Source organism: Euprymna scolopes, chromosome 7 (genome assembly GCF_053919585.1).
Source record: "Euprymna scolopes isolate OS-2025 chromosome 7, ASM5391958v1, whole genome shotgun sequence".
Taxonomy (NCBI): Eukaryota; Metazoa; Mollusca; class Cephalopoda; order Sepiida; family Sepiolidae; genus Euprymna; species Euprymna scolopes.
This window is the reverse complement of record NC_136488.1, coordinates 81028487-81052080: the sequence shown is the minus strand read 5'-3', so window position 1 is coordinate 81052080 and position 23594 is coordinate 81028487. Positions and strand designations below refer to the sequence as shown.

Sequence of the window (23594 nt, the reverse complement as noted above, 5' to 3'; positions counted from 1 at the left end):
ATATTTTTCTCCAGTTCTTCGATTGCACCATTCAGGAGCATCGGGAGCATCACTAACAAGACAAAATCTTGATTCATCTAACCAGAAAACATTCCTGAACCAGTCTGTATCTTTCTTGCCATAACACGAGAAAAATCTCTTTCTATCATTGATGTTCTTCTTAGATAAAAATGGCTTCTTTTCACACCTTTTAGAAGAAAATCCTATTTCTCCCATTTGTCTAGATATTGTATATCTAGAAAGAGAATTTCCAGCCTCTGTTTTTAATTCTTTGCTATGGTCAACATAAGTTTTCTTTCGATCCTTCAAAACAGTTAATTTAAGCCTGCGGTCGTCCTTCAAAATGGATGCTCTAGGCGACCAGATCCAGATTTCCCTTTTACCAAGCATTCGACTTTGAACATTTGACCAATTCGCTTCACTACAAAAAGAGATGTTTTCACATTTTCTTTTCTTAAAATATAAAAAATCTGCTTGTAAATCATTTTGGACTGCCTTAACCCTGCAATTCCGTTTTTTATATCTTCGCCAAGATGCGGTCCTTATCATTTTTAGGATTAATTTTTCCACTTATTATTATATGCTATAATAATAATGATCTACAAAATAGAAATCTTCAATTAAAATTAACAAAAATTCATAGAAAAATATTGAAAAATCGGTTTCTTCCTTCTTTCACGCTTGGCCCATTTTTTTTTTTTTTTGCTCATGAGTGTATGTGTGTCACTGTGTAAGTTTATCTTCTCTGTGGCTGTGTTCGTTGGAGATATAACAGCAGGCTTAAAGGAATTTCAGCGTTGGGCAGTCTTCTAGGATGGGCGTTGTTGAGGTTGAGAGTCGAGGTACATCACAAGTGTCACCCGGAAGAACTAAGAATTTCTGTTCACGAAGTCACTGTTTTACAAGTGTTTGTAAGTTTTCATCAGCCTTTTAATCTTGTAAGGATATTTACTTTTGGAGTTTGAAAGGGTTTTCATTGGTTGAAAAATATTTTGAGTTCATATGTTCCTGTGAAAACTACTTGCTTTTGAAGTGATGAAGAAAGCGAATTCCAAATGAAGTGGAGAAAGAAAAAGAGTAGCAATTGTAGCCATTTGCATTTCAGCATTCGTCGGAATTGCATTTCAGTGTTAAAAATCTGATGCCAGACTGCCATAAAAAAGGTAAAAAGGAAAAAAGCCGAATGAATAAATAAAGAAAAGAAGTGACTTATATCAGCTCAGTAAACTTCTTATGTGCGTTCATCTTGCATATCAATTTCTAATCTACCACACAAATCTAAAAAATCCAAGTTATCAATTTCAAAACATAAATTTTTATATCAATGTCGTTCGTAGGAAACATTGTGGACACGAGTTAGCATATAAAAGAATAATGATTATAATAGAATGAATTTTCAATTATTTTCAATAATATTATGTTTATTTATCAACATAATGTGTCGTACAAGATGGTAGGTGTTGATGTCCCTAATTTTCAAGAGTAGTATCTCTTCTTCAAGGGAGGGGGGAATAAAAAGAAACATGTACAACTGTTTGGCAAGGCTTTCCTTTTTTTATTTTTCCTCCTGAAGAAGAGATACTACTTAAAAAACGAGCGACTTTTTGTGCTTTCCCACTATTCTCAACGCACTTTTGCCAAGAATTTAATGATGCATTTCTGCTTCTGATGCACGTCGATAACTTTTTTATTTTAAACTTTAATTCAAGCCATTATATATTAAGATGTTTTTATAAAATCCACAGTAGGTTCTCTACAGTGCAATGCAGACTACAATGTATTGTGGAATAAGTCACTGAAGGGAGGTATGTGAAGCTTTATCCCATTGCACCATAATGGGCCCCCAACTAGAAAAAGCAATCATTTGATATGATTGAAAAATAGGCGATTTGATCGAATTCAATGACAATAAAATATGTGAGGGTGTGACATTCGTTTATCATCATTCAATCCTGGGCAACATCGGGTCTGTGTGTGTGTGTGTGTGTGTGTGTGTGTGTGTGTGTGTGTGTGTGTGTGTGTGTGTGTGTGTGTGTGTGCGTGTGAATAATGAGTAATAAAGTGCACTTATCTCGTACATAATATTAATATTAATGGAGATCAACTTATGACTGATCAAAACCGGAAGTGACTTAAAACTACTCCACAAGATGTGCAGATAAGTTGTTCTCTTGCCTGGACCTGTTTTGGACGGTATGAGTTGCTGTGTCGAGCCAGCCCATGTGTTGCATAGAACATTTTATCAAATACAGCACATGCAAAGAGCTGCTGAATTAAAAATTCAAAGGTGGCGTTCTGAATGGCTAAGTAATCCACCCATTGACAAGCATATATAGACCACATAATTTACAAGTTATTTTATGCATAAACTAAAAGAATACTCGTCCTAGGACAGGGAATATTAATTACAGAACAGTTTTGCATCACTTTTATGCTCTCTCCTTACAAAGATTAAAATCAAGAGATAATGTCTAGAATCTTTATTCCAATTTTCATCAAAATCCATTTTAGTCATATTCACCCACAAACAAGGCTTATTACCATTTGGACGTAAGGGTCTACTATTTGAGACATACAGCACAATCACGTTGACACACAGGTTCTTGCAACGTTGAGCCTGGCTGACCATTTGGGCCTGGGTCACCATTTGGGAATGCGAGTTGCTGTATGTACCACGAGGTAAAACACCAGGTTGAAGAACTGGAGCGGTCTATCCTTCTCTTGAGGGTAGATAGGACTCTCTTAAGCTGTCGTAGGCACTCTGTCTAGTGATGGTGTCATGATAAAAAATACCCTTAATAGACCTGGCAAAGCATCAAGTATTCAGCTACTGACAAGATTTGAATTACAAACTCATGTAGTGAGATCAATCTTGGCTGCGGCTGCGCTGGATCGATGGATTTGAGACAATGTTTAGAAAAGATGATCGAGATGTCAGTTAACAGTAAATTGAAACTTCTGCATGTCAGTACAGTCATGGAAGCAGGAAACAGGGATGGAATTCCAAGGTCTAACAGTTTAAGGAAATAAGCTTGTTAGAGTAGAAAGCTTTCTGGCACTTAGGGACCTCTACAGTGAAGGGTGGGAGGTTGTTGCTAAACAGGGTTGTCAGGGATATGTATATCAAGGGGGAACAAGTGAGATGAGTTCATCAGAGCCCACTTCATTAAAATATTTGTGAAACAGGCACACGGATGCAACACTGCAGTGATGAGACAGGGGTTGAAGCTATTTGACAGTGTGGGACCTATTAGGCTGGAGACTCATTTTTGGACTCTGCCTGAGAGAGAAAGAGAGAGACTAGTGGTAGATGCACCAGCCCTGATGTGGCAACAATACTCCTTGTATTATCGAATAAAAAATTGAAATTCAGGAAATCGTTTAAAACGACAAGGTATTATAAAAAGGCTGACTGAAAAGCCATCAGGGATCTCATCAGAGATGCCCTACAGAGAAATATTTTTTCTCTTCCTGCTGAACAATGCGCAAATGTGACCACTGGTTCAAAACGGCAATTAAAGCACATCACGCAGAAATTCTATAGCAAACCTCACTCTTCCCAATGGTTTACTTCTACTTATTCAGCTGCCATTGCTCAAAGGCAGCATCCATACCGCAGATTTAACCAACATAAGTCCAGTACAAGCAGACAAAAGTTTTATAGAAGCTAGAAGTAATTGTAAGAAAGAAAACATCGAAACCACCAGAAAATGCATCGAAGCACAGAAATTAGGAATGTGTGATTTCTGGAAAATCTAAAACAGTGTAGTAAATAATGGCCAATCAATAATTGCCCCATTTTTTTTTTTTTTACATAGGCATCACCACTTATCAAGGCCCAGAGACCACACGAGGATAAGGGTTAAGAGTGTACAGTAGTCAATTGGACAATATAGTAATCATTAGTAATGGAAATTCGGTAAATTTGTTAACTTAAGTGAAACGGCTTAGCAAGAACTTGTTTACGTTGGACTTGAAGACAATCAGATTGTAGTCAGTTGGAAAGCAGGAAGACGGAAGACAGTTCCACAGGCGTACATTTCTAAGAAAGAAGCTTTTTTCATGGAATCTACGTTTAGGTTTAGGCACAGATAAAGAGTGGGGGGGGGATTATTGATAGTGTTTTCAGTTAGATGAGTGTTTCTTGTGAAAGTTTGGTGGGGGGGGGACCATAGATTGAAGCTCAGTCGAGCACTTGCCATGAAAATAACGATAAAGCAGAGACAAACTTGAAACGTTTCTTCTGTGAGATAGAGGTTGCAGGGAAGAGTAAAGGACATCTCCTATGAGGCTACAAAGTCTATTTTAAACTCTATCAAGGCAGGACAAATCCTTTCTAGCAGCTCCTGCCCAGATGTGGCAACAGTACTCCATCCTTGGACGTACCTGGCTCTTATATAGATAGAGAATTGCATCATCAGTGAGATATCTACTGGATCTATAGAAGGATCTCACCATTTTTCCAGCGGCCTTGGCAACAGATTTGATGTATGTGTTCCATTTCAGATCAGAAATAAAGGTCAAGCCCAGAAGTTTGTCAAAACGTGAGATCTCACCAAATCAAGAGCCATTCATTTCAATTGATGCCGGAGAAAGTTGGGCCCAGGATGAACCCTTGAGGGACTCCAGCATTAATACTGTGAGCTTCTGATTTTTGCCCATCAACTACTACTCTTATGAACCTATCGGAGAGAAATGATTTAATAATTGAGAAGACATTTCCAGCTATACCATAGCTGGAGATCTTGTGAAGTAAACCTTTATGCCATACCCTATTAAAGGCCTTTGATATGTCAAGAACAATTGCCCTAGAAAGGTTGCTTCCGTCGAGAGATTTGTTAATCCTATGAGATATAACTGTAAACACATCTGCTGTAGATCAAACAAAATGGAAACCATATCGTGTGTCACTAAGAAGGTTATTTTTGCTGAGATGGTTGATTACTTCTCTATTTAACACAGATTCCAGCAACTTACTCATAGCGCACAGAAGACTTATTGGCCTGTACTGAGAAGGAGATGAGCGATCACCTGAATTCTTAAATACAGGGCATACTGATGAGACTTTCCAGGGTGATGGGAAGCAATTCTCCTTAAGACAACGTTTAAACAGTTTTGTAAATATGGGCGCTAGTTTTGGTTGAAGTTTTTTGAGTACTATAATTGGAATACCGTCAGGACCGGTTGCTTTACTGGAATCAAGGTTTTTGATTAGCTTGGCAACATCACGTACAGATATTTGTATATCACATAGCATGTTTTCTGATAAAGGACGAAATATTGGGGGTTGGCGGCCTTGGTCGCAAAGGGTAGAATTAGCTGCAAAGTTCTTGGCAAAGAGTTTGGTTTTGTCTGATGCTGACGAGATTACCTCAGGTCCATTGATGATAGTTGGAATAGAGCACACGCTTCTGTTCAGAATTCTGTTTATTATTTGCCAAAACTGGTGGGAACCAAGCTGCTGCTCAGCTACTTCGGACTTGATGGACTGAGCATACAACTCTCTTGCATTCTTTATTACTTTCTGACAAACGTTGCTGGCAGTCCTGAAAGCGGCTTTAGTTTCCATACATCTATTACATTGGAAGCAACGGAAAAAGAGATTTCTATGCGCAATGGTAGCAGCACATTCTGGAGAGAACCATGGCTGGCTGTTAGGTTTTTGCTGGAACTTTTCGAGGGTATGAAACGGTCTATATCTGCAATTAATCATTCCGTCAGGTCTGATACTATAGAGGACACATCCTTTTTAAACATGAAACACAGAGGTAGATTTGATATAAATGTACAGAAGCTATCCCAGTCAGCCATAGAGTATCAATATACTGTACGATGGAGAGGTACGTCTGAGGAGATATTACATTTCATTTTTATCTTAATTGATACAACAGAGTGGTCGGAAGATCCAAGTGGAGAAAGAAGGAAAACTGAACATAGTTCAGGGCAAGTTGTGAGAAAAACGTCTAGGAGACTTGCATACTGGCTGTCATTGTCAGGCACATGGGTGGGTTCGTGAACAACCTGAGTGAGGTCATAAGCAATGTAGAAATCATGACAGAACCACCCATCATCATCGGTCTTGTTTGAGTGGGTTAACCATTCCACATTGTAAACATTGAAGTCTCCACATACGTGAATGTTAGCTGAAGGATAACCAGATAGGACGTGGTCAATTTTCTCAGATATGCTTTTAAAGATAGTAACTCCACAGTTGTGGGGGCGATAGAGAGTAAATATAAACGCAATAGTGTGAGCAAGTGCAACCCGGATGCACATATAGGGTAAGTTAGGATCTTCTCTGGAAATGTCCCTACCACATGGAAAGCCATCTTTAATATAAGCACATATTAAATGCCCATGGCGATCTTGGGGGTCAGATTTGGAAGTTAAGTTAAAGTATCCTTTAATTCCGAACTCATTGAGAGAAATAATCTGTCCAATGCCAGTTTCGCTTAGAAATAATCGATCTGGTTTAGTCTCCTGTAATTGGGTTTCAGCATAAAACAATCATGAGGTTGTTTGTATGGCAAACGAGAAGGCTACTTGCCAGTCAGTTTGCCTCAAATTCCACATTGGACCCAGCAAACAACTACCTCCCCGACTTTCCTTTGCGGACAGATGCCACACTAGATGATCTGAAAATTATCCCTTCTCAGGCGCATGATATTATAAAAAACCTAGACACCTCAAAAGTATGTGGACCTGATCTTATCCCGGCTGTGCTATTAAAAAAAATGTTCCACTGAGGTTTCTCAAGTCCTCTCCATGTTTACAATAAATGCCTTAACGAATCTTGCTTTCCTGACTGCTGGAAAACTGCATTTGTGGTACCAGTTTAAAGAACTGACCCATTAAATTATCGCTCAATTAGTTTCCTCCCTCTTTTTGTCAAAATATTTGAGTCCATAATTAACCAAGCTCTAGTCCATCACCTTACAGTTGCTAAACTTTTGATCGATCAACAATATGGATTTAGGCAAACCTGTTCTATAGCAGATGTCCTAACTGTAATCTCTGAATATATATACCATACACTGGACAAAACAGGGGAGGGTAGAGCAGTAGTCCTAGATATATTTAAGGCTTTTGACAAGAGTTTTACACGATTGTCTTCTCATGAAAATCAGATCATACGGTATCACTGGACGAATATTTAACATGATTGAATCCTTCTAAAATTAGGCTCCGCTTTGCTTAATTTCAGTGATCTGACGGGAACCGAGGTGTCAATGTAATTATGTCATATATATATATATATATATATATATATATATATATATATATAGAGAGAGAGAGAGAGAGAGAGAGAGAGAGAGAGAGTGAGAGAGAGAGAGAGACAATGTTTGCTATCTCTATTAAGCACTGATATGAGCATTTTTGTGACAGTTTTCTGAGTCTTACTACTTCCGTGCTGGCCCATGACAAATTGGAAGCAGGTGTTTTGTTTGTAATATTATTTAGAAAAATGCTATACAGGGCCAATAGTCTCCCTCTATCCGGTTTATTTTTAACAGAGCCCCATTACTTAAATATATTACCTTCACCACGGCTGAGGAACTTCACCTACCTTCTGTATCCTAACCTTCTAGAACATCAGACAGAGGCTAACCGATGCTACACTTTCTCTAACAGTGACCTGGAACTGTGCAGGGTAGCAGCTTCATCTGCTTGAAATATAATATATATAGCCCCTTACCTGAAAAAATACAAGTAGTATTCCCAAATGGTAGTGGCCAAGTTCTAAATTGTTTAAATTTGGTGATCTAATAAAAACTGGTCTGTCAATATGATACTGCTGTACATTCAATACATCGAAATATACAAACATATACACATACCTAACTTTATATAAAGAGAAATGTAGGTTCAACGTCCGTTTGTTTGAAAGTTAAAATATTCCTCGGTTTTGAGATTGAGTTATGTTTGAATAGAAAATCCATTCTAATTGTTCTTGTCTATTATTATACTAAAGCAAAGTTTATGCCAGTTCTTTCTGTATATATTAATCATATAAAATATATGTGAAAATAAACGTCAGTATTGGGTTTAAGTTATGTTTGAAAAAATCCATGAATAACCAATGCTCTTAAATAATTCTTTTATATTACACCCAGGCAACGCTGGGATACACATCCTGCTAGCATATATATATATATATATATATATATATATATATATATACATATATATATATATATATATATATATATATATATATACTAGCATGGATACCCAGGGTCGACATGAAGTTCAGTTTGGCCACACCTGCTATACTAAGAATATTGAGCAGTTTTTCATTATTATATGTCAACTCCATCGTTAACTCCCGGAAAAATTTCAAAATAAAAGAACGAATGAAAACACGAAAATGTAATCCTCCCCTGCTTCATCCGAAAAAAGAAGAAGTATGTTATAAATTCTCCACCAGATATTTCGGCAGAAGGGATACGAAGAGAAGCTATTCTCCGGATATTGAGCACCTTTTTATGACTATATTCCAGTTTAAGCGAATTTCTTTTATGCCACCTCAGTCTAGAAAGACGTTTTTATGTTATAAAAATGATGAGGTATGACTTATTGTGTTATTAAAAGAAAAAAAATTAGCAGTTACGATGTCAAAAAAATGTGAAGAAAAAGAACTGACAAAAAAACGTAAATGAGAGTTTTTTTTTGTTTTTGTTTTAAATAAAGAATCGTAATTGAATTGGATTGTTTGTTTTATTCACCGAAAAAGAAAACAAAAACAAAAAAGAACAAAGTTCGCGCCGAGGGGAAATAACTGAAACCGGTTTATAAAAAGATAGATGTCGGTAAAAATAAATTAAATTAAATATGTCATCAATAAAAATCAAATTTAAACAACAAACTTAAAATAGAACGCTTAAAACAATCCTCCCACTATAAACAATCATTAACACACCGCTATTTAATAAAATCGATTTTCCTTAATCTAATATGCAAATGACGTCACCTCTTAATCGTATATTTTGCAAGAATTATACTATATATAGGAATGAATGAAACATTAAAGAAATGAAACTTTTGTATATAATAATCAAATTGTGAACAAACAAACAAATAAACAAACAAACAGACAGGAATACGAATTTATATATATATATATATATATATATATATATATATTGTCTGGCTTTTATAAAACAAAGGTTTGGTTAGCTTGTATTTCACATCCCCCCATTTGTTTATTCTTAGAGAAGAGTGAGCCATCCTTTTTGTGTATTAACAGGTCACTTGTTTTAATTTGGGTATGCTTAGCTAAGGATTGCTTATATTTTTGTTTATATTTTAGGTGTTATATTACTTTATTATTATTATTATTATTATTATTATTATTAGGTCACTTTTTAATACACAAAGAAGAATGGCTCACTCAACCTAAAAAATAAACAAATAGAGAGGTGATAAATATCTGATAAAAGCCTGATCATTATCTGTTAAACGAGGAGCACAAATAACAAGGATTCTGATTGGTAAACTAGTAAAGGTAATACCATGTGTGTATATAAAAACATGTGGTCACATCAATTCCATGCATAAGCCTGACGAGTCCTCACAAGGACGAAACATGAAAAATTATGTGTAGCTTAATTGCCATATATATTTTCATAACTTACTATGTAGCTCTACTTGCATAGTGAGCACTATTAAAGTAAATACTAAAAATCAATACATAAAATATTACATCTCCTTATAAAATTTTATGTGGATGCATGAGTTAATAATAATTATTTATACTCCTATAATTTTTTTTTTTTTTGTAAATTGATATTCATATTAAAAACCCTTTTTTCTATTAATATTTATTTGCTTTCCCACCAAAGCCAAAATGTGACACGAGGTCGTTTTTATGTGGGGTTAAACCAGCTCCCCGAAAAAAAGTTAAAAGGGGCACTCTGTTTTGGTCCAAAAATAGGAATTGTCCCTCCATTGACTGGGACAAATTACCTTAAGTGCAGCATCTGCAGAACAGATACTACACTTTGATCCCGACCCGAAGGCCAAGGTATTTATTTGCTCCTCCACCAAGCAAATTAGGCACAAGGCTGATTTTAAATGTGAGGAGTTAAGGGGAAATGGGAACCAACTCCCCGGATAGTGACAATTGGTATGAAGGGTTGCCCCTACATTGACCAAGGTCTTATATGTGGGATTGGTATTTATTTGCTCCTCCACCGAGCAAATTAGGCACAAGGCCGATTTTTAATGTGAGGAGTGAAGAGGAAATGGGGACCAACTCCCCTGGGAGTAGGGGAGCTGGATAGTGACAATTGGTATGAAGGGTTTGTATTTATTTGCTCCTCCACCGAGCAAATTAGGCACAAGGCCGATTTTTAATGTGAGGAGTGAAGGGAAAATGGGGACCAGCTCCCCGGGGAGTAGGGGAGCTGGATAGTGACAATTGGCATGAAGGGTTGCCCCTACATTGACCAAGGTCTTATATGTGGGGTTGCCCCCACATATGGCCTTTGCTTGCAGTATCTGCCAGACAGATACTTAACTTTGATCCCGGCCCGAAGGCCAAGAACAACAGAAAAAAGGCAAGCCTCTTAAAATACAACTTTGTTATATATATGGGTCATGAAATTGCATTCGTCTGTATGCGCATATATATATTTGTCTAACAAATTTTGCCTACCAAACTCCTCTGTCAGTTTTTGGTCTACAGACAGGTAAAACGTTACATTCGGGTTTTAGCCAGGGAAAATCAGTGCAAAAGTGTGAAAATTTTAAAAAATGAATTTGCCAGATGAAGGTCGAATAACTGTATTACAAATATACATGCATAACGTAATAGCTATTGGTTCATGTTTTAATTTTTAGCCTTGCAGAAAACATGTCTTCATAGCTCAGGCATTAACGTCTAAGGAAAAAGTAATAAGCTAAACGATTTGGTTTTGATTCTCGATGGTGGCGCAAGATTCATTATTTTTTAAAACTTTTTAAATCATTACTATATATTGGGTCCAATATAATATAATAATAAATACGACATCCGCATTAATCAAAATATCATATTTAAGTGTATTTTGTGAACGGACAATGCCAGGCGGCCTGCTAGTAGTATATATTCTAGTATATATGCAGGCAGTATGCTAGTATATATATATATATATATATATATATATATATATATATATATATATATATATATATATATATAAAATGAAAATTACAATTAAATTTACCAAAATGATCCAAGATGGTAAAATTAAAGTATATTATAAATATTAAAGAATTAATATTTATAAAGATATCTCAGCCAGATGTAAAAGCTTGATAAAACCAAATAGGAAATAGAGCTTATAATATGAGCAGACAGTTAATAAAACATGTTAAAAACACTTTGAAATGAGTTAAAAACATATTTAATCTGAAAAGGAAACACTAGATAAGTGGATAGTCCTTAATCCATGGAGTTTCGAAGAAATACTTTCCTTCTCATCAGAGGTTAGGAATTAGCAAAATGCGGGATCGGATTTTGCATTCAAAAGTATTTGATGAAACAACAAGTAAGTCAAAGATCTTACTTGAAAACAAAAAAAGTGAAGCAGAGGGAATATGGTGAAGAAAAAGGTGATTACACATGAATGGATAGTCTGGTGGAAGATAAATAATCCAGTGACGGTAAAATCCAAATGTATAACTTCAAGAAAGTTAATTGAATTTCCATTTGCACAATAAAATCCAAAGAAATCCTGTAATTGGAAGAAGATGGTCCATAATAATCCAAAGGCAGAAATCCATGAAATAATTCACAAAAATGTGTACAAGGAAAAAAAGGAAAAAATTCCAATAATATTAATAAAAGAAAAATAAGATATGCTTTTCACTCTACTTCCTAGACATAAATATAAATAAGAAAGATCAGGGAAGAAAAAGAGGAGAGAGAAAAAAAAGAGGAGAGAAAAAATAAATAAATAAATAATATTAATACCAGACCTCGAGCTTTTAATAAAGTACATACATATATCGGCACTATTTCAACATTAATTAAGAAAAGAATATCAAACCACATTTCTTCTTTTAACAACCATAATTCTAATAATAACCAAGGAACTTATCTAACCACTTTAATTAAAAAACTTAACTCTAATAATACCCCCTTCTCAATCAAATGGACTATCATAAAAAAGTTAAGTCTTATACTCCAGGCTCTATGTCATGTCGCCTCTGCACAACCGAAGCTATAACTATAATTACTTCCCCTCAAAGTAACAATATAATAAATTCTAAAAATGAACTGATCTCTTTCTGTAAACATAAGTCCAAATTTAAGTATGGCAATTTTGAAATTACATAGTTATTACTTTTACCTTTTATATAGATATAAAAAAAAAATTTCTCTAACTTTATTGTTTTTCTACATACTTCTCAATACTTTATAATTTAATAATCCTTTATTTTAATTCTTTATCTCTTCTTTGCATGGCCGGTTTTTTATCTGCATTTTCTGCTTTATTCTTTAAACTTTCCTATCTATCTAATATATCAATCTACCCACACTTTCATATCTTGTATGTATATTTACTATAGGCATTTACTTACTTTTTTCTTGCTTTTTCCTGAATTTGCAGATACCGGTCATCCTCTCCCCTTAAATAATTTTTATTTTATATTTTATTATTTATTTTTTATTTATTTATTTATTGTTTATTTATTATTTATTTTCTATTTATTTATTAATTTATTTATTTATTTTTCATTTAGTGTCTTCTAACAACTCTTGCTGACATTGTTTTAAGTGATGACCTGTACATTTCAGTTGACCTATATTATTTTTCCCTATATATTTTTTTCGCGCCTTTAACATTTCCTGTCTGAGTCATTTTGATATTTGTTTCTCTATTTTATATTTAACTCTATAATCATTTTTTTCTCTCTCCTCTTTTTTTCTCTCTCCTCTTTTTTCTCTCTCCTCTTTTTCTTCCCTGATCTTTCTTATTTATATTTATGTTTCGGAAGTAGAGTGAAAAGCGTATCTTATTTTTCTTTTATTAATATTATTGGAATTTTTTCCTTTTTTCCTTGTACACATTTTTGTGAATTATTCCATGGGTGTCTGCCTTTGGATTATTATGGACCATCTTCTTCCAATCACGGGATTTCTTTGGATTTTACTTGTGCAAATAGAAATTCAATTAACTTTCTTGAAGTTATACATTTGGATTTTACTGTCACTGGATTATTTATCTTCCACCAGACTATCCATTCATATGTAATCACCTTTTTCTTCACCATATTCCCTCTGCTTCACTTTTTTTGTTTTCAAGTAAGATCTTTGACTTACTTGTTGTTTCATCAAATACTTTTGAATGCAAAATCCGATCCCGCATTTTGCTAATTCCTACCCTCTGATGATAAGGAAAGTATTTCTTCGAAACTCGATGGATTAAGGACTATTCACTTATCTAGTGTTTCCTTTTCGGATTAAATATGTTTTTAACTCATTTCAAAGTGTTTTTTTACATGTTAATTAACTGTTTGCTCGTATATATATATATATATATATATATATATACACTAGCAGTTCAGCCCAGCTTTGCCTGGGCCCTATGTACTGTTCATAACTTTATGTGCATATGTATGTATATTTTAAAAAGTTTGTACTCATGTCTAGGTAACCTACATGTAAACTTTCAAGTGTTTAGACCCAAAATTGGCGAAGGAGTTTGGTAGAGTTTGCAGGTCAACTCTTGCAACTTTGACCTCTTGGCAGCCAAATTTTAGCCCAAAAACATTGAAAAGCTTGCTGAATGGCTGAATACCATTTATGTAAAATTTCAAATGTTTAGACCCAAAATTGGCTGAATAGTTTGCTAGATACTGCAAAGGTAAAATCTTTTGAACTATGACCCCTTGGCAGCCAAATTTTCGGCCAACAACCAATTAAAAAGCTTGTCCTATCTCTGAATACACTTTATATAAAATTTCAAATGTTTGGACCAAAAATTGGCTGAGTAATTTGGTAGACAGCACAGAGGTCAATTTTTTAAATTTTGACCCCAATTTTGACCCCTTAACATTTATTGTTTTGGGCTCAAATCAAATTAAAAAATTAGATCCATGTCCAAGTAACTTACATCTAACATTTCAAGTGTTTAGACCCAAAATTGTCGGAGGAGTTTGGTAGAGTTCTCAAAGGTTTAATCATTGAACTTTGACTCCTTGACAGCCAAATGTTTGGCTGAAAACTAATTTAAAAATGTTCCCAAATCTCGATACTCCTTATGTCAAATCTCAAGTCTGTTGACTGAAAATTGACTGAGTAGTTTGGTAGGGAAATGTACACACACACTCACACAGACAATTTTACTTTTATATATATACTAGCATGGGTGCCCGGCGTTGGAGGTGTATGCTGAGCAAAAAAAAAAAAAACGGTCAATTTTTTTAATTTTGACCCCTATTATGACCCCTTAACATTTATTGTTTTGGGCTCAAATCAAGTTATTAAGTTAGATCCATGTCCAAGGAACCTATATCTAAAATTTCAAGTGTTTAGATCCAAAATTGTCGGAGGAGTTTGGTAGAGTTCTCAAAGGCCAAATCGTTGAACTTTGACCCCTTAACAGCCAAATTTCTGGCCGAAAACTGATCGCATAGATTTTCCCAAATATCAGTACCCTGTATATCAAATTTCGAGTCTGTAGACTAAAAATTGACAGAGTTATTGCGTAGGAAAATGTACACAGACACACAGACACAGACACGTTCACTTTTATATATATATATATATATATATATATATATATATATATATCCATGGAAATATTGTTTATTCACTTATATTCCCTTTTTTATATACTAATCCTTATTTAAGAAGCTTAATGTAATTAAAGGGCATATAATGAATAAATGAGATAAGTCTATATTCCAAATTCCGTGATGTTGACTATCTTACAATTTATTCCTTTAATTCAGTTGACATTTACAATTCTTGACAGTATCTGTTTCGTAGTACAAAATCCTTCACTTAATTATTATATCAATCAATGAATCTATTTTGTCCTTAGATCGTCAGAAAAAATAGCAACTATCAATCCACCAAAAGAAAATAAAATGCGTTTCGGCATGATTAAAAAATCCTAAAATTGGAAGAACAGCTGCAATTACCTTATTGTTTGCTTACATTACGCCATTTTGAACTATGTATATATAAAAAGAAGTCATCTCTTATCAAGGCCCAGAAGCCACTCGAGGATAAGGATTAATAAGTTTATGGTAGTCCTTGGGATAATTAGTGTAATAATCGTTAGTAGTGGAAATTTGGTAAATTGTATTACTTAAGCGGACGGCTCTTCAAGAACTTGTTTACGTTGGATTTGAAGACGGCCATATTGTAGTCAGCTGGAAAGTAGGCAAACGGGATAGAGTTCCACAGGCATGCAGTTCTAAGAAAAAAAGCTTCATTCATGGAATCCACATAGATAGGCATAGATAAAGTGTGAGGGAAATTATTGATAGTGGTTTCAACTAGACGAGTGTTTTTCATGAAAGTTTGGCAAGATTGGAGCTCAGACGAGCGCTTTCCATGATAAAGCTTCATTCATGGAATCCACATTTAGGTTTAGGCATGGATAAAATGTGGGGGAAATTATTGATAGTGGTTTCAACTAGACAAGTGTTTTTCATGAAAGTTTGGCATAGATTGGAGCTCAGACGAGCACTTTCCATGAAAATAATGATAGAGCAGAGACAAGTTTGCAACGTCTCTTCTGGGGGAAAAAGGTTGAAGGGAAGAGAAAATGGGTAAATTTAAAATCCTCATCATATATATATATATATATATATATATATATATATATATATATATATATATATATATACCTAACTTTGTATAAGGAGAAATACATGACAGCTGATATTCTCGTGATAGAATATTCCAATGATTCTTCTGGTTACTCCAATAAGAAATGAAGACCTGCATCCGTTTATCTGAAAGAAATGCCCTCCACCATCGTCTCTGCATCCCCGCTCCATCTCTTTTCAGTCAAGTGTTGCTTTCCGTTCTGTAAAGTTATAAATAAATTAATGGATTCTCAAAGATAGGAATCTTCAGCAGCAGTAGGCTCTGCCAGAAAAAACGGACACCAAAATAGGGCATAAATGTACGAGCACGTAGAGGAAAGTCAGGAGAGAAAAAAAAGTCTGATTGTCATTGCAATAATAATGTGCGTTCGTTCCTTCTTTCCTTTTGTGTCATGTTTTTATTGATAGAGTAAAAGAATTAGAGACTTGGTATGCGAAAGAGGAAATGAGAATAGGTGAAACGATGAAGAAGATGAAGAAGTTAAGGAAGGAGAGTCGAAGGAATGCTGGTCGATGACCATTTTCATTAGATAAGAAAAAAACGCGAGTTCATATTAACACCTTAATCCCCCCCCCTCAAAAAAAAATATTTCCCTTGTTTGAACTCCTTAAAGCATGCAACATCATCTCATCTACAGTTTTAAAAATTATATGAAAGACATTTCGTCTCTCTATATACTATTAAAAACATGGTTCTTTTGTTGCTTATTTGTATGCAAATAGAAACACTCATTAGTTGAAAAAATAAATAAATAAAACAGGGATAAGCACAGTACACATTATTAAGGTAGTAGTTTTTATACCAAAGTTCGAATTTCATGTAAGTTTTCATTCCTTATTGGAGTAAGCAGAAGAATCATTGGAATATTCTATCATGAGAATATCAGCTGTCATATAAATGTATATTTCTCCTTATCATTATTTTTTTAACTCAATATGCTTTAAAAATTTAAAGAAATAAACATAACATAAAAAATCATTGCATAACTATTTTATTTAAAACAAGATAGGTATACTATGAAATAATAACACCAGTGATGACTGGGGTAGTAAAAGTAGAAAATTATTAGAGAGTAAGTTGCTCTCCTACTACCTCTAAGAATGTTGTAATTGGGAGAGTAAATTGGAGTGGAGAAATTGTAGCAATTTATAAATTGTAATTAAACCGATTGATTATTAGTGAAAGACATACATGAGATACATGTAGGTAGCGTGGCCATTTTGGATTAATGTCTGGCCCAGTGTTTCGTTTGCTATGTTGTTTTATTATAGAGAGGAATTATTGTTTCCATTTTATTAATATAAAGAAGACGAGAATAGAGAAGTGATTAAGTGAACGCTTTTTAATAAGAGTATTTGGCATTAGTTTTTGGTGTGTAGTAGAGGCCATTTTGGAGTATTTTTGTGTATAGCCCATCACATCAACCATTTATATGAATTGGAGTAAAAAGAAAATTACTGTTTCAGGAAAGGAATAAAATGAACAGCTATATATATATATATATATATATATATATATATATATATATATATATATATACAGCATCTCTCAACCCACATTAAAAGACATACTCAAACCATCCACTATGCGATCCCTACAGCTACATACCTAGAAAACGAAGCTATAAAACCTTACATAGTGATATAGCGCAAGAAAGAGAAAGAAGCAAACTTAGTAGAAGTTAATGTCCCCCAATAGTACTGGGTTAAACAGAACTTAGAGAGGAAAAGATAACAAAATGCCAAGATCTTATGTATGACATAAAAAGAAACTGGAATCCTACGCAGATCTCTGTCATTCCAGTAATAATAGGAGCAACTGGACCCATGAGAAAGAGTTTTAAAAACTACCTGGCAAATATAGTCTGTGAACCAAGTGCAAGAGAGATTCAAACAATTGCATATAAAGGAACGGTTAGAATCTTAAAAAGATCTCTTGGTTGGAATATCTGAGCTAGCAGGTGAATGTTTGGCATCTGGTTGAATGCCCCATTCCCAGTTTGAACAAATTGATTAGAAAATTAAAAAAAAAAAAAAAATGCGGGACGAATTAAACAACATGTATTACAGGATTTATTTGCATTAAACAGCAACGCATCAAAATTCACGCATTTCACTTCCTATGAGAGAAGGATAATGAAATGTGAACTGATTCGTACTGGTGGACCTGTAAAGAAAATATGCTCAAATGTCTTGTCTTAAAGACATGTGTCACATATCAAATTTATTGATATTCCTTCCTGGTGCCAAACCCAGTGAGATGATAGAACCAAGTGCTTTTGTCAAGACACCATCTCTAGGGGATTGTCTACCAAAGCTAAAGAGTATTTCATCAACCCTGAATCACACAACAGGTATTAGATTAATTATCCTCATTGAAAGTCTTCAGTAAAAGTTTCAGATAGAACATTGAATCAAATCAAGCTCAAACTAAGATCAAATTACAATCAGGAAATGTGCACACAGGATTATTTTACATTAAACAGCAATGCACCAATGTTGTTTCCTATGAGAAGAGAATAATTAAATACAAACCTATTTGTAGATTGGTAGGGAAAATATGCTCAGAGATATTGTCCCAAAGACGCGTATCAAATATCAAATTTATTGGTATTCCTTTCTAAATAATATTCTGAGTTTTTGTTACAAACATACAATGTCTTGGGTATGATCTTAAATTACATCTGCTGATGAGTCTCTCTTTTGGGGAGCTTTGGGGAGTGGGGAGTTACTCCTTAGTTACCATTGCTCTTGGGTCAACTCTGATTCGAGAAATGTAGTACATGTTACATCTATGGATTAAATAACATCTTTTTTGAGTAGGACATGGTATACAGATGAATTTATATTTAGAAGAGTGAACCTTGGATTTACTTTCAGCAGCCTCGTAACTCTAACTTCTCTTATTTTGTCCTTTAGTCCTCACATTCCATGAGTGATGATTTTGACAAAGGAGGAAGAATTGTGGTTTTCTGTGTCAGAATCTATTAATCTATCGCTGATCGTTGACTGATTTTTTTTTTACCTTGAAATGATTTTTTTTTATCTCCTTACATCAAGTGACTTCCTGCCTTGTCTGGAGCGATTTCCATAAAAAATATTTGGCTTACACTTTCATTTACAGTATGCACTCTGACCAAGAGCAGCAACATAACATATAAATTTATATCCCCCCCCCCCCAACGCTTCATAAATTGAGGGGATGTATGAGGCTCAATTTTTGTCCTTGCATTTGTGTTTGGTTATAGTTAGAAAAGTTTCAAAAATTGAATGAAAACAAAATTGTTCATTTTAAAATTCCAGTCAAGAATAGTTTTCCATAAAAAGTAACAACACTTAGTTAGATGTTTCATCAGACCAGATGAATTCTTGTTCTGGAATCGAGAAAGACCAAGAAAAGATCAAAATACCAAGCTATAATATAATAAAGTGGACAGTCGGAGAAAGGAAAAATAAATCTTCTTCATGGTTTTACCAATTCTTTTAAGAAAGTAAAAAGTGGATCTTGGGTTTACTTTCTTAAGTCTCGTAATTCTCACTTTCCTTATTGTGTCCTTTAGTCCTTAGATTCCATCAACGATGGTTCTGAAAAAAGGGAAAGTATTGTTGTTTTCTGAGTCGGAATCTATCCACATTTAACACTTAATGTTGACTAGTTATTGACCTTCAAGTACTACTTTTTAGCTCCTTACATCAAATGGCTTTATTTATCCATTTATTTATTGCAGACTATTATCCTCATCTTCTAGTTGTTGTCTTACGATGTTTCAACCAACTATTCCTCTGGCCTTCGTCGGGATAAGAACACCGAATCTCCTAACTGCATCCTCAGCAATTACTGCCTTCCATAGTTTTTGTTGTCTCACCAAGGTTTGGCCAACTAAGCCTCTGCTGGCTTTGAGTAGGATTGAAACCATTATCTTCAGACAATGAGCATTGTGATAAAACCAAAATATCACAGTCCAAAAATTATATAAATTGATCGAGTAGTTTTATTTTTATAAAAAAAAATCATTTTAAAGCAAAGGGAATTCACAGGCATTACAACATAAATCTAGTATGAATTATTGAGTTATCTCCATTTGTTTCTTATCATCTATTTTTTTTTTCAATATGGCTGGCAATACAATCACTTCTTGAGTACTCATTAAATTTGATTTTTTTATTCGGACAAGAACCATTTATATATATCTGGAGTTACTACTTAGATGCCAGTATGCATTCTGACTAAATAGAATCTGTTATGGATATGGCATGCAATTGCAGCCAGAGGTGAGATCCCATTTTGGGAGTGTTTGTGAGTAGGGAATCATCCTTTTGTTACCATTACTTGTAGGTGAACTCTGATTTTAAAATCCGAACAGCATAATTTTGGACATGGAGGACATAGATTGACTTTTAGTCCTCTCCAGTTCAGTCTCAGGAGCTCAAATTTTTCATATACTTTATTTTATAAGGAGGATTAAACCAGATTAAATTTCATATTCTATTATTTGTTTTCTATTATTATTCTTATAAAATGTTGATTTATCATTATGTCCACTATGTTTAAAGTCTTTTGGTATTTTTTTTGTGTTGGTTAGTAATATAAGCATTTTAAGATTAATTTATTCAACTGTCTGAGGAAATTGCCCTGTCACACATGATCTACTTCTCAACTCATAGGAAAAAGATGACAAATCCAACAAAAGCAACAAAAGAAAATAATAATTACAGGAAATATTTTATTATTTAATATTTTCTCGCATGAAAGGCAGCAGCAAATTGTACTTATGTTCACGCGATTATTAATCGGTCGTGTAAATATGTGCTACGCCTGGAGTTGCTAGAATTATCTACGCCACAAAAATGGATGAGGATGGTTTTAGTTAATCCACTGCAAGCCTAGACTGGTTTTTAATCCTGTCATCAGATCCATTTACCGTCTGCATTTAAGAGGAATGATTGCTTCCCACTTGGCTGTACAAGATTGTAGGAGGCTGCAAAAGAAAGAGAAGAAAATAATCTTGAAAAGAAATTTAATCTATTTCACAGGTAAAAAAGAGATTTTCAACCTGTGTTCTAAACAATCAGAGAACGGAAAATAATTTTAATCAAATTTTAAATCAAAAAATATATTAATTTAATCGAAAATATAGAAATAATCTTCTATGCGAGCTTTTCTTGCTCTTTTTTTCTTTTTGATTCCTTCTAAAACGTAAATAGAAGGTAATATTTAATTCTACTAAGCTTCTCTCCTTTAACAATAATAATAAAAAAAAAAAAAATTCTCAACCACTGATTACCATGACAAATGACACCCTACATGAGAGCTCATCATTCAAACTCCTCGACTTAACATTCATAGACAACATGAATTGGAACAAATAGATTGCAGACAGTGCCAAGGCTGCTGCAAAAAAAAGGTGGCCATTTTCCACTATGCTAGAAAATTACACACATTTGAGAGTATCCTATACCTCTACAAAGCCACCATCCGCTCATGCATGGAGTATTGTTGTTCCAGAATTTTTTTTTCTGCATAGTCATCAGCATTCTCAATGCACTTTTTCTAATGATGAATAATGACTGTGCATGGGTGTCACACGGCAAGCTCCAGACAAATATGCAATCTATAACAAATAGTATAAATTTGGGTTTGTTTTACTATACACATAGATTAAAAAAAATTGTCAAAAACCAAATATATAACAAATAAATGTTATTAAAGGCAAGATAAGTTACTTTTCTACCTAACTGGATAATTTTTTATTGTTTTTGTTTAATGTAAAGTGTTTATCAGCTCAAAAAAGTATATAGTGTTTATCGATGTATTTGAAAAATGCAAATGGCGGCTGACTCTGTATTGCATATGTAAGTTTTAGGAAATGAGTTAAAACTAAAAAACTGTACAAAATACTTTTGTCACCAATGAACAATGGCTGTGCATGGGCGTCTGGGGTGCATTTTATCTTACAATGATTGTTTCAAAAGTAAAATCTCCTATTTTTTAACTACAGAAGTATAAGATCTACAAAAACGGAAGTGGTACTATAAAAATGAGCAACCTTTTTATACTTCAGAATTTATTTTTCTACATAATCATCACCATTCTCAGTGCACTTTTGCCAGGAATTCTCTGTTTCTGATGCAAGTTCACAACAAAAGTTGCTTTCTTAGAGTCTCACACCGTCAATATCTGCACTAGAGATATGAAACTTTCAGGTCATGAATGTATAAATTCAGTCATCATAAGAATGCAATTTGCAATCTCCTTTGATCCATTTGGATGGAATAAAAAAAATAGAAGGCATTTTGGAATGACCTTCTTATACAGGGTGTTCAATATTTACCGTTACAACTTTCTATTAGCATCTATATTTAGTAAATTTTCATGAATTTTTATGTTTTTCAGGTATATATGAATAAAATTTAACTTAAAGATTACTTTTGACAATATACCACATGATTTAACGATATGAATTACCATAGCAGAGCTGTTCAAATACAGAAACGGGCGCGTCTACAAAATTGAGACAATATTTTGTAGTCAATAAATCGAGTTTTCAGATAAAATTAATGGTTTCAACTGATTTTTTTGTCAATTCTAATAAGTTACAATGATAGCTTCCAAATTATGCAGTCGAAATTACCTGAATATTACTGAATTATTAAAAAAAAAACAACAACAACTTTAATCGTGTTAGCGGGTGAAAAATTGCCGCCATCTTGTTTGAAACAAAACGGAAAAGTACCTCCTTTTTGAATTCTCTTGTGTTTTACGATCGTTTTCATCAAATTCTATCTTTTTATTTTCTTTAATAAATAATTTTTTACCTTATTTACCTTATCGATTTTCGTAATTTTTCAATATAATCATTGTAAAAATACGAGGAATGCATAGATACCATTGTTTTCAAGTGAAATTCAGTATTACGATTTCCGAAATTTCGCCCCAATAGTGTTTTTTTTTTTTTTTTTTTTTTTTTACACAGTGATCACCACTTATCAAGGCCCGGAAGTCACTCAGGGATAAGGGTTATTGCAAGTACATTACGTTAGTGTGGAGATTTGATGGAGTGTTTACTTAAGGGGGCGGTTCATTAGGAATTTGTTAACATTAGACTTGAAGACATCCAAGTTGTAGTCCAGAGGGAAGCAGGCAGACGGAACAGAGTTCCACAGGCGTGCAGTTCTATGAAAGAAGCTTTGTTCATGGAATCCGCGTTTTGATTTAGGCACAGATATAGAGTGGGGGAAATTTTTCACAGGGGATTCAGCTAGACGGGTGTTTTTCGTGAAAGATTGGCGAGGGGGGACCAGAGATTGGAGTTCAGACGAGCACCTGCCATGAAAATAACGATAAAACAAGGATAGGCTCGCAACGTCTCTTCTGTGAGAGAGGGGTTGCAGGGTAGAGAAAAGGGCATCCCCCACTAAGCCACGAAGTCTATTTTGTACTCTGTCAAGGCATGATAGGCTGTTTTTGGCAGCTCCTGCCCAGATATGGCAACAGTATTCCATCCTTGGACGTACTTGGCTTTTATATAGATAGAGAATTGCATCAGTAGTGAGATATCTTCTGGAGCGGTAGAAGGATCCCACCATCTTTCCAGCGACCTTGGCAACAGACTTGATGTACGTGTTCTATTTCAGATCAGGAGTAAAGGTCAAACCCAGAAGCTTGTCAAAGTATACAGGAGATATTGCAAAATTGTGAAAGTATACAGGAGATATTGCAAAGACCTTAAATATGAATCGAATGTTGGTGTGGAGAGCACTAA

The 23594-nt window shown here is 34.3% G+C and overlaps 1 protein-coding gene across 4 annotated transcripts in view; it reads right to left on the bottom strand.

The window, feature by feature from the left end:
• Nucleotides 1-20535: 20535 nt before the first annotated feature.
• Nucleotides 20536-23594, bottom strand: part of LOC145279794 (O(6)-methylguanine-induced apoptosis 2-like) — a 137838-nt gene continuing 134779 nt past the window's right edge. For all 4 annotated transcript variants that reach the window (XM_080131124.1, XM_080131125.1, XM_080131123.1 and 1 more), the window contains one exon: nucleotides 20536-20810. In XM_080131124.1, coding sequence (XP_079987250.1) covers nucleotides 20740-20810 — 71 coding nt within the window. In that variant the 3' untranslated portion in view covers nucleotides 20536-20739. The remainder of the gene's footprint in view (nucleotides 20811-23594) is intronic.